The sequence below is a fragment of the Bacillus rossius genome, chromosome 2, assembly GCF_032445375.1.
Source record: "Bacillus rossius redtenbacheri isolate Brsri chromosome 2, Brsri_v3, whole genome shotgun sequence".
Taxonomy (NCBI): Eukaryota; Metazoa; Arthropoda; class Insecta; order Phasmatodea; family Bacillidae; genus Bacillus; species Bacillus rossius.
Window position 1 is genome coordinate 72,655,831 of NC_086331.1, and position 12,383 is coordinate 72,668,213.

Here is a 12,383-nt window from a genome sequence, read left to right on the forward strand (position 1 = left end):
AATTTTTTTTTATTTATACAATTTTCACATCATAAATTAATCCCAACCTTTTTTTGCCATTTATATTGCAATTTCTCATTACTTTGCTTTCGTCTTCCCCCTTTTTTTTAGTTTTTAATAGGTGAAAAATTAAGTTCTTGCCCCGTTTAACATAAACAGTTTGACGTGCAACTCATATGGGCAAACCTCATATGGGTCAGCTGCAGCAGCAGACACAAATAGTGTGACACCAGTCTTACATTACCACCATGCATGTCCAAAATAGACACCCATATTTTAATTATCAGCAGTTAAAACTTGTTTCATATTCTTTATAACCTTATTAAAAACAAGTTTTTTCTAAAATTAAATGAATCTTAATAATATGAGTATAAACATTAGGAAGGAACAATACAAAAGAAAATAAAGGCTCTCAGAATAATTCCTTTACAAACCACCTCAAAGCAAACAACTACGTAGCTGAATCTGGGTGACAAAAATATCAACACAATAAAACAGAAAATAATAAATGACAGCCAAAATGTATGCAAAAAAATGTTAAATATTACTAATGATTTAAATGGCTACAAACTGGTTTTGAACAAAAATAAAACCTAAATGACTATTTTTTTTTGCACTATGTGGCATTCATCAAAGTGATCACTAAGAACCCACTGTTACATCCCAGGTTGGACTGGCTAAGCACCCCATAGTAGTAACCAGACACTTTAAATCACTTGAAAAGTTTACATATGATGGTTTTGAATGTTTGTTTTTTGTCTTGTTGCCAAAATTGAGGATAAATTATTCTCTTAAGAAAAGAGTTATTTATTTGGCTTAACAATACAAGAGTTTTTTAAAGTAGTCTTTTGTTTTATCACTGTAGCTCGTCGCTTAATTACAAAAAATTAAAGTCCCTTTGTTTAATGTTCAACAAAGGTATGCAGATATGTCCCATGAGGGTGATGACAGTCATCCTGGGCCGATGCTGACTCCTGGGGTCGAATTTGTAGTTAAACATCCAAAAACCAATAATAAAAAAAAGTTAACTTTGGCCTGACTCGACCAGCAGAGGTGAAATGATGTGACTAGTTATCACGAAATTGAGAAAAATGAATTTTAAAATAAAAAATCTATAATTTGCTTTAACTGACAGCTTTAGTATAAAATACACAGTACACAAGTGCCTTACCTCAACTGACTATGTGGTCCCCAAAATTTCTCAATTTTATTGACAATAGTATGAACATGAAAAACATCAATTATGAGGGAATGATTATATAGGTGAGAGAATGAGGTTTTTTATATTATTCTAAAATTTACATTAAATTCAAATTAAAATCATCAAATTTTTCTTTTATTATGAATTTATTTTTACAATAAATTGTTTTTTAACATTTTAATAGATATATTTCTTTAAAATTACTGAGATCATCAATATTTTATTGTTATTCCCTCATAAACTCATTCCCTCATTAATAATTTTGATGAGGGAATGATAGTGAGGGAAAGATAAATTCGAACATAGCATACAAAAATACAAAAAATGGTTGTGCATAACCTCAAATTAAATTGTAACTTAAGGCAAGTCCTTTACTCCTCAAAACATGTAAAACAATATAATAATTATCACAAATTAAATAATTACCTTGTTCTAATTTGAGGTGAGGGAATGATACATAAAATTGTAAAATTTAAATAATGAAACAAAAATTAGTTGACTACAATGTATCTCTTTGCGCCGTACGCAATGCTGATCTGGTTACTACTGATCTGCCAACTATAAAATGTTATAAGCGCAGCAATATACTGTCTAATTAAAAAGTACAATGCAAGTGTTAATAAAAAGTGAGGGAATGATATTTTTTTTTGGGGACCCAGATAAAAATTAAATTTTATAATGATTTTGTTTTTGGTATATAATGGAAAGGACATTTACTGTAAAATACAGTATTTTAAAAGAAATTAAAGATATCAAAATAGTTATTTTCATAAAACAAAATATCATTGTAATATTGAGAATGGGAAACAATGAGGGAATGATATTTAAAGTATTCAGTCAACTGGCATTTTTTATTTTGAGATGAGTACACTAAAATTATGTATGGTTCAAGTAGCTATAATGGTACAATTTTCGTAAAAAAACAAAGCTTATGACATAATGTTTATAACACATAAAACTGAGTTTGGACATGATTTTCGTAAATTGCTGAAACCAGTCATGTATTTGCGATTTATACATTACATTTTTCATTAACTTCTGACGATGCGACCGCACGCGGTGATAACTGAGCAACAACTAGTTGAACAATGAAATTGTCTTCTCTTACGAAGGTGAAAACAAGGGGAGAAGCAACCCCGTGTCAATTGACCAATCACAATACAGAACCAGGTACATGACCATATAAGGAATAGTACTGGAAAAACATTTTCTCTGAAAGTCTGGAAAGACACATCACCCCACCACAAGGTGCGTTCTAATAGGCTGCTGGCGAGGTAGCGCCCAGCGAAAGTTCTGGTCCATTGCTGCGCAGTTGTATGCCTATGTGCTGGGTTTTCCAAACGATACACTACCTTGAGGCATGAAAAATAACTTATTGGTGACAAAGTGTTTCGCTCATCTTTTCCTTTAGTTTTAAATCCTTCTAGAACCTTCTAGAATGTTACAGTCTCACTGCCCAGAGGATTCTTTAAAATTGCAAAAACATAATAGAGAAAATAATAATAAAACTATATTCACATTTATGTAGAACCTAACCAAAAATAATAATTAATATTGAAGTACAATTAAAATTTAAATGACTATGCATAACAGAATCAACTGAGTAGAAATTAATTATGAAACATGAAGAGGCCATCAGTAACATACCACATGACATTCCAATTGTTATTAATAGCAAGGGGCAGGAATTATGCTATGTTACACCATTTATAGAGTACCTGGTTCACTTTTAGTCCCTATACACACCATATATTTTATTGAGAATTTTCAAATTGTGGTATGTGTAATGAATTGTAGTAATTTTCTCAGGGTATTTATTACCTTTTACTCGTGTCATATATTTTTAATACTGGCTGGGAAATACAAGCCTGACCTAAGTTAAGCAAAGGAGTTGTTAGCAACAAAGCTGTCTTATGGCTTCCCAAATTGTGCATACATTGATTACAAAACATTATGTTGTGTGCCAACATAGATCTGTTTGAGGGCTGAATACAATTGAAATGTATTTTAAAGATGCTGAAAACTGATTCAGAATCTTAGTACAGTAAAAGTCCGGCAAGTTAAGGAAAAACCCTGGATACTCAAAGATAGTGGAAAATCAGCTGTTAATTTAGATGACGATTTAGGCCGAGTAAAGCATTCAATTTCCCTGTTGAAATATTTAAAATTACAGGGTGTCTACTGAGTTACAAAAATAAAAATTAGTGACTTTTTCATGACAATTTCTACTGAAGTGTGACCACGAAACTTTTTAAACTGGTATAAATTTTAAATGTTATAAAATTAAGTGTAGCCTATACCTTACATCAAAAATAAAATGAAAAATTGAACGTTTGCTTTTCTTTATCAAAATGTAAAGGCCTAAGTGCTGGAAAAAAAGACATAAGTTAAGCCTACAAATGAAGGTTAGTTTGAAACTTAATTGAATAAAATGAATTAGATCTGCTTTCCCGCATGCCAATTGTTCGTCGCACTTTAAGCGCTAAAACACGTTAACATTTTTTGGCAAACATTTTCAGCACATTATATCATAGAAAATATTACAATTCCATTCCGTAGCACTTTAACCTCTTCGATAATGATTTCAGTTGGAAAATAAAATGTGGCGCCAATTTAGGGATTTTGTGTTTTGTAATTTGTAAACATAGTCGTTAACAAAACCAAAACACGAAAATACATCACACATTTTGTGCACAAATTTTTGGCTTTCTTTTATCCTAGCCAAACATAAATTTATGTTTCGTATACACAAGCAAGCAGTAAACAAACGAACTCAACGCTATAAGTTTGATTATGAAATCTCCATTTGGCTAACAACTTATCGATATGGACGTGGGTCGCGCGCATTGACGCCTTGACAGCTACAATCGATTATGCGTGATCGTTGTGTGCTCTGTAGAGTAATAATGAAACTACGCCGTGGCCGCCACGGAACGAATACCATCCTTTTTTTAAGCGTGTAAGGTACGAGAATTGAATAAATTACGTTTTCACAGCATTCTAATGGACTTTTTTTAAAATAAAGAAGAGCAAATCGCCATTATTAAAATTTTCTCTGCATTCTATGTGGAAATTATGACGTTGCACGTAGGAGAATGAAAGCTGCAAGCAACATTTTGAACGGGTTTTTAAAGCAAAGGTCTTATGGCGAAAATGGCGGGACTGGCCTAGTTAAACATGGGAAAGTGTATTGTGGGGGAACATCTTAAGCGATGTTTTCCTGAAAATGCAAGCTGCCAAAAGCACAAAAAAATATGGTATATACAAGATCAGTGCACAAGAAAAACACATTAGCCTTGTAATTAATTTTTTCGTGACTTTTACCAAAATATACTTAAAAATGGTGACTTTTTTGGGACTTTCGTTACCTTTTACAACATTCGTGACTTTTTCGTGACTTTCGTGACCTAGTAGACACCCTGAATTATCATTTATTTAGTGGATTCTTATGGAAATGTTGGACAGATTATTTTAAGTAAAAAATTAATTAATTTCAATATAGTACTACTTCTGAATAAATTGATGCTTGGAAGAGCTTATACAACATCTCTCATTGCCAAAACAAGCATAAACACTGAGTAATGTCAAACGTTTAGGAAGCAATCAACACAAAGTCTATTTTTCAAGAAAATAAGTTGTTTTATTGTTAAAATTATAATCCATTTTACTAGCCACATGTCTTCCAAACCAAAATATATCTTAAAAGAGCATATCTGATGTATTATTGCCACAAAAAAATAAGCATAAGTACTGAGTGGCTATTAACTTTTAGCAAAATGTGTGTGCAAAATTCATTCTAAGAGGCTTCTAATAAAAGCTTTTATTAAATTTGTATTGAAATATAAATTTCTTGAAGTAGGTAGAAGGCTCCCAAATACAATAATAACATACAAGGCCAAATATTACCTAAACTATGACAAAAAAAAAGCTTAAACAAGGATTCATGACTAGCATTTAGCAAACTACCAGTGGAAAGTCTATTTTCATTGGCTCATCGCTAAAAAAATTTTATTATCAAACATACAAAATTTTTTTGTAGCAAAATGTCTTCCAAAGAAATAAAAAAAAAAATGGAATATTTTTAAACTTTGCATCACGAAAACATCTAAATTTAATCACAGATTACAACATAAGTTTCAGCAGTGCACATGCAAAGTTTATTTTCCAGGGATTTTTTTTACAGAAAAATTGAAAAATCTTGTATGGAAATAAAAAAGTGTTTCCAGTAGATTAAGCCTTAGGAATAAAATTAAAATACAAAATAAAGAAAAAACTTCCAGATGAAAAACTATGCGTAAACTGAGCTGATGCAACCAACTTCCAATGTACAGAAATGAACTTTAAGCTTGCCTCGTGTTGTTATCTACAACTAGAGTATAGTCTAACACAACACATGCAAGTAACACTGCGGCAGTCAAGTCATCTCTCCTGGCATGGAGAAGAGAGTGGCTGGTGTAGAACAAAGAACGCATCGTGCCGTGATGTCACACATGGACCTTTCAAAGTGGGCAGCGGTACGAGTGGCGTTACCATAGTTTGTTCTAAAACCACAGCAACTGCAGATTTTAAAGTAATTAATTGTTTCAATGAAATATTTTTTAGCATACTGTGGCATATAAATTAAGGGCAGCGACAATACAACCACTAAAATGAATTGCTGTTAAACAGTAAATAATGGTCAAACAATTTTAATATTATTTCTTCAATTTTTGATGTGATTTAAAAATCTAAATAACATCGAAAATTCAGAACGCAAGCAGCCTGATCGGTGCCAGGTTAGAATATTGTGATGTTTCTGCAATCAATTTATTTGGAATGTGAAGTTTCAAAAAAACAAGAAAAAAAAAGCCAATTTAAAAGCCAAACAAAAAAAAATTATAGTATTAACTGTTAGTGAATTTTAACAATATGGGCAGTATTTTAATAAAATTCCTAGACAAAAATAAGGACGAAAGCTGGGGTTTAGTATTTTTTCAAGTCTTTTATGCTTTTATTGAAGCAGATTCATTATAAAGTATATATTTTGATCTGCTTATCAAATGATTCAATAGCTAAAGTAGTTGTTCCTGCAGTGAATTCTAGTGGCGGGTGTGGAAACATGTGGTTCGCGTCCAGAAATGTAGTTAAAAACACAATTTGCGTATATTTATCATGCAGGCATTATTTTAAAGAATTCTACGTTCAATTTTGTGTCAGAGTTTCGTATTATACATGTATTTGCAACATGAAAACATACAAATTAGCTCGTTACCTAGGTTAGATGTCACACATCACTGGCAAGTAGTAAAAGACTGGCTCACATTTTTTTATTTGATAAGGTTTTGCATCAAACGATTATGCACCAAGTCTTAAAGCAACAGGACCTTTAAGATTATAGTGGGCTCTGAACCACTTGGATACTGACTCAAGTGTTCATAAATTTGTGTCATACCAGAGTGCTGGGATCGAACCCACCCCCTCACCATATCAGTCTTAGCAACCAGGGCTACCAAGGACAATTTAGTTTTGAAATTTGTTTGAAAAAATTTTTTCCTGCATTACTTATAGTATGATCTTAAAGATACAATGTAAGTAATGATGAACTAAAGCATTTTGTCTTGTGGTAACTGTAACTGTGCATACAAGAATGTAGATGAAAATCAGGGTTAGAGACACACTTTACAAGATTATTTTTTTAACACCAGCCAGATGCGGCAGATGACCTCCAATGTATATCATCTTATTTGTAGCCATGTCACAGAACCTCTGCTGGTTGAGTGTAGTGGGTTTCAATTAATTGCTAAGGTTTATTTGATGCATGTAATGGTTTTTTATACTGTACACTGCTTATTTTATTACAGCCTTTAGTAGTTATTAAAATTAAACATAGTGAAGGATTAATGATGGATACAATATCAGGTGCAATTGCTTGGTCAGAACTTTAACTTTTACCCCAAACTGTACAATAGCCTATGGGATACACAAAAACCTGACAGCCCACTGTATCCCCTATTCAGTCCTATATTTCTTACGGCCAGATGCACCAGTAGAGTTCAAGCGTGATCTTCTTTCATGATCATGGTTCAACCACATTTTCTGTTACACTGTTGCATTTTGAACATTGAACGAATATCATTGGTAACATTGAGATGAACTGAGGAATCTGGCAGTTTATAACAATGATCTCGAATCGACATAGTGGGAGCAGACATTTCCGGAATTTTTTGGGACTTTAAGAAGGTTGTTATTGCAGTCAGATGTAAATATTAGAGAATAAATCACAAATTTCACATTATATTAAATACATGTAAGAAAAATGCTGCTTTTTATAACATTAAAGCAACTTTTGATATGAAATACTAATTTTTTTTAATGCTTGTTATCTTAGTTTAAAGCTCTAAAAATAGTTTTTTTTTGGTCAGAATTACTGTCCATTCTAATTAATAACTTTTATTATCAAAAGCTACTTTTATTTCAAATTGCTTCATTTTGTAATAACTTTCAAATACCACTATGTGTTTTCAGTCATTATTAATGATCAAAAGAGATGAGGCAGTGGCACCAAGAGCTGCCATCTTACGGTAACCGCATCAATGCGGTGTCACAATAGATTGTAGCGTTTTGAAGTCATTCACAATTGCATATATGAGTTATGATTCCCCTTTTCCCCTTTTTAATTCACAAATCTGTGCCACTCTGCTCCTGGGAGCTAGAGCAGAGTGAGTACAAGAGAGGACACCTATCCACCTACAGAATTTTATCAAATATTTTAATCAACAACAAATCAAAAAATTTAGCTATTTGATGGCTCTGCCCTTAATGCTTGCTCCCCTTGATATGCAATTAAAAGCACAGGAAAAAATTAATTTAAAAACATGCTATAGGAAGTATCCACAAACACAATTTTTGGAGTTTTATTTTCGCTTTATCAGGTATACCCCTAAACTTCACAATTACAGACTGTAGAATAATTTAGCAACGGACTCAGAACTCACTTCAACAGTGCGGTAATATGGGTCAAGCAACAGCTCCCCAAGTGCCACTATCTGAGATGTGCGATCCCAGCCATCAGAGCAGTGCACCAGCACAGGGCGGCCATCATTATCGACGGCTGACGCGACTGTGACTGCAGAGCGCAGCAGTCCTGCCATGTGGTGTAGCCAACGTGTGCCTTCCAGCTGGCTCAACCAACTGTAACAGTGAAGCAATGGTCACAGTCTGGTCACTTCATAATGAACCATTGATACATTTTTACTCAAACACAAAAATGTGTAAACATTTCATTATTAATTAAGCATAAGTTTGGGATGTTCCATGTATCTCAAAGTAAGCTGAAAAACTTAAAAAGGCTGAAACCACAGCAATCAGTTTTTAGGTTATTTTAGGGCATTTAGTATCAATTATTCAATCCAGATTACTAATTATACATTTCTAAATATTTAGGATCTTGACATGTCCACAATTATGATGGATTCGGCCATCACCACAGTGAAGTGGAGGCAGATACATACACCTTACGACCCCTCACCACGAAATGGTGTTATGTATGAACACTGGTGAGGTTCACCTGCCACAACTAGATGGCAGAAAATGTTACGAAAAAGTAAATTCAATTATAATGTGTTGTCCCTTTCATCTAAAAATCTATTTTGCCCATCCTTTCAATCCGGGAGCTACCTTTGGGACTGCAAACATTCCTCTCTACTTCCCTCTTCTTATGACACTGGCTATTCGATTTGATACTAACATCTCAGCCATTGCAGACACCTCTACTAAACGAACACATTAACCTTAAATTGGTCACATAACTAGTTATGAATCTAAACATTAAAAAAAATTGCAAATTTTAGGCCAGGTTAGGTAAACATGGTGTTAAAGGCTTTGTAAGAGAACTAAGACAAAATACAATCTATACTAATATTATAAAGCTGAAGAGTTTGTTTGTTTGTTTGAACGCGCTAATCTCAGGAACCACTGGCCCAATTTGAAAAATTCTTTCAGTGTTGGATAGTACATTTATCGAGGAAGGCTATAGGCTATATTATATTATAAATAACATTAGGGATCCTTACTAAAAGTCCAATTTAGAATCAAATGCGTTGGAGGGGGTTAGATACAACATGCAGTACACGTACGAAGTGTGTGTTGACAATGCCGCAGGTGCTAGAAGTTTATTTCCTATTGCTAGAGGCACTGGAAAATAGCGTTTATAATGGCTGTTCGTAGCATTTATATTTTGCCATATAGCATTTATATAGCTTAATTTTAATAGACTAGAAAATTCTTACGTGATTCTATTATTCATTATTCGATTATTCCATATTTTCAAAACGGTTTTGAAATTTTTCCATATACACAATTCACGATAGTATAGCTGTCCATATAATTTAAAATTGCCCTTTAATAACATGTAACATAAAAGTTTAAATATCACATTTGTAAAGTACCTACATCAATTAACACTGAAACTAAGAATTTGCAACTGAGATGTTAAAATATCAATGCAAAAAACAGTCAATGTTGTTCAAGTAACAAACATAAGTGTCAAAAATCACTTTCACATAGCCGAATATCAAAAATAATTTTCACAGAGTTCTTAAATAAAATGTAACTTTACCAAACACATATGCCACTAATAAAAGTTAAAAGACAGCATTGAGCATGTTTCAAGAATCTTTTCAGTCATGCTGGTTCTTCGATCTGTGACAAATTATATTTGCTAAAAAACCGTTCAGCAACAACACTGGTTAATAACCATAACTTTATTGTAAATAGCAGCGCAATATTTTAGTTTCACAGATTACCGTTTGTTTTTTGGGTTAGGAAATTAGGAAAACACTAGGTACGCTCAACAAATGAGCGACAAAAGCATAGAGTAAGTAAAGGACAAAAGCATAGAGCTACATTGCTGCCATCTTTTTTTTTTCCGTTAAAGTGCTAACGAATTTGACTGAAGTAGAATTTTTTTTTTTTGTAGTTGCCAAATATAAGCTGCGTGTGTTGTAAACTTAAATTAATGCATTTTTATATTTTAGTTGTCATTTAACAGTAAATAATTTGATTGCTTGTGTTAATATCACACACGCACGCACGCACGCACACGTTGGCAAACATTGCCACTTCACTGTTTTCATTTTCTTTCCCGTGAAAATATTCATGCACGTAAATAAAAGTCTCTCTTTAATCGTTTGCATTTGTATGGGTCGTACGTTACGTTTGCCGTTAACAAAGTTTCCGCGCGAGCCTATGTGTATTTAAATTGTGTTTCGTGTTATTTACAAGATTCATAGATCGTGTTGATTGTTTACATGGCTCGCCATCATCACCGTTTTTTAGGTAATCTTCAAACACGGTTAAGAAGATGCATAAAATAAAGAATGTTCTTTATTGTATGAGGTTAGGCCATTAATAATAAGAAATGGTTTATATAAAAATATGAGGTAAACCTAAAATTTACTGGAAATTTTAATATTACTTGAAATTTTAATAATTACTTTTAAAAACAGGATTGTAGCGTTTATTCGTCGGTAAACCATTTTGTCGCTTTTATTCGCGCCTATATCGTTTATACGATTTTCCAGTGCCTCTACCTATTGCCTATTAACATTGTTGCCACGCACTAGATGCCTTATCATTCTTAATTTTCCAAAACAAGTAAAAAACACCCGTGTGATATTAACAACGAAGCAATCAGTACCCTCATAAGAGTTCAATTAGTATTTGAATACTTTTTATCACTTTAAATCGCACACCTAAACTATTGTTTTTTTTCCTCTCTCTGTGTTTAATTTGTTTTTTTATTGCCCTTTTTTTCAAGTAAATATATTTTACAGACTTGAAACTTCACAGTAATGTTCCTTATGTTACGCAGGATGACATTTTCCGAAAATTAGATCCCAGTGGGTACTTTGTCTGCATGAGAACAGGATTTTGCATTGTTCATGCCTTCTGCATCTCCATGGCAACGGGCATCACGCAGCAATGGCGTACCCACAAGGAGGGGCATGTATAATGAGCGGCGCAAAAGTGATCTGGCTGTAGACTGCCGTAGCGAAGTACGGGTACATCAGTTGTACGTTGCGTGCACGAGTCGGGAAACCATCGGTGCTATTCATTTTCTCTCCGGTACATTATACAGCATTGTAATAAATTTTCACTGAATTTTTTTTTTTTATTTACCAATACTGTAAATGGGAGATGTGGCTTAATTTTTTTCCATTAGTATAGCTGTGCGAAGCCGGGTCAGGCAAATTGCAAATTTTAGGTCAGGTTAGGTAAACATGGTGTTAAAGGCTTTGTAAGAGAACTAAGACAAAAGACAATATTAAATATAGATGTATCTACTCAAAAAAAATCCTTGATGGCTAAATTACAGGCCTATGTCATGGCAGTAAGTTTCTAAAGGAATGCTCCTTTACTGTATTTAATTGGAAATTGGTATGCACATTTTCTATAAAGTATAGGAAAATTATTATTAATTGTAAATTCCTAAGAACACTTTTTATTAAAAAAGCATTGAAGTCATTACCTCAAACAATAAATTCATTTTTGTCATTGGTAGCACTTAAAAGGGCTACACTTGCAACATACATGTTTTAAATGTAGTTCCATAGCAAACAGAAAATAAAAAATTTTCCCAGAGCGTTATCAGCAACGACCACTCATTGATGATCTCGCCCTTGTTCTAGAGTCTCTCTCACTTACGAGTTACTCCATGGGTGCTGCATGGGCCAATATGGAGGTAAGTATGGCGTAGCTTTACAGTGCGTGGTGGTATACTCGTAAAGTAAAAGTAAATATTCTTTGTTTTTTGATTTTCCTTAATTATGTTTCAGCTTCCCACTCTCCCAATTTGGATTGGCTTTACTGCAGTTTTATTGCCTGCGGGCAAACATCAGTTTTTTTTTTTTTGCTTTGTTTTCAAGCCATGACGAACCTCTGTTCGAAATCTGTCGTACCATTGAATTTTGTATTTTACTTTTACAGATTTATTTACATGGGTTGTGTTCCCTGTTGTTACCCCGCATTTTCACCGAGTCTTTTCTTGTTAATTGTCTTTTGGAGTACTGAACACCGGACCATAATTTTTTGTGTATTCTCTGAGTGTTACGTTCTTGCACAATGTATAACTGCGTGTGTAGTACTTGCCACTTATAAGCCTAGACTGTAGCTTCCTCCTTTTGTATTCTCTTGTATAATTAAT

General features: G+C 33.3%; 1 protein-coding gene across 4 annotated transcripts in view; it reads right to left on the minus strand.

The window, feature by feature from the left end:
* The window catches only part of LOC134529370 (myotubularin-related protein 4), a 263,105-nt gene that overhangs the window by 105,252 nt on the left and 145,470 nt on the right, over positions 1 to 12,383 (minus strand). For all 4 annotated transcript variants that reach the window (XM_063363357.1, XM_063363359.1, XM_063363356.1 and 1 more), the window contains exon 8: positions 8,176 to 8,371. In XM_063363357.1, the coding sequence (XP_063219427.1) occupies positions 8,176 to 8,371 (196 nt within the window). The remainder of the gene's footprint in view (positions 1 to 8,175; positions 8,372 to 12,383) is intronic.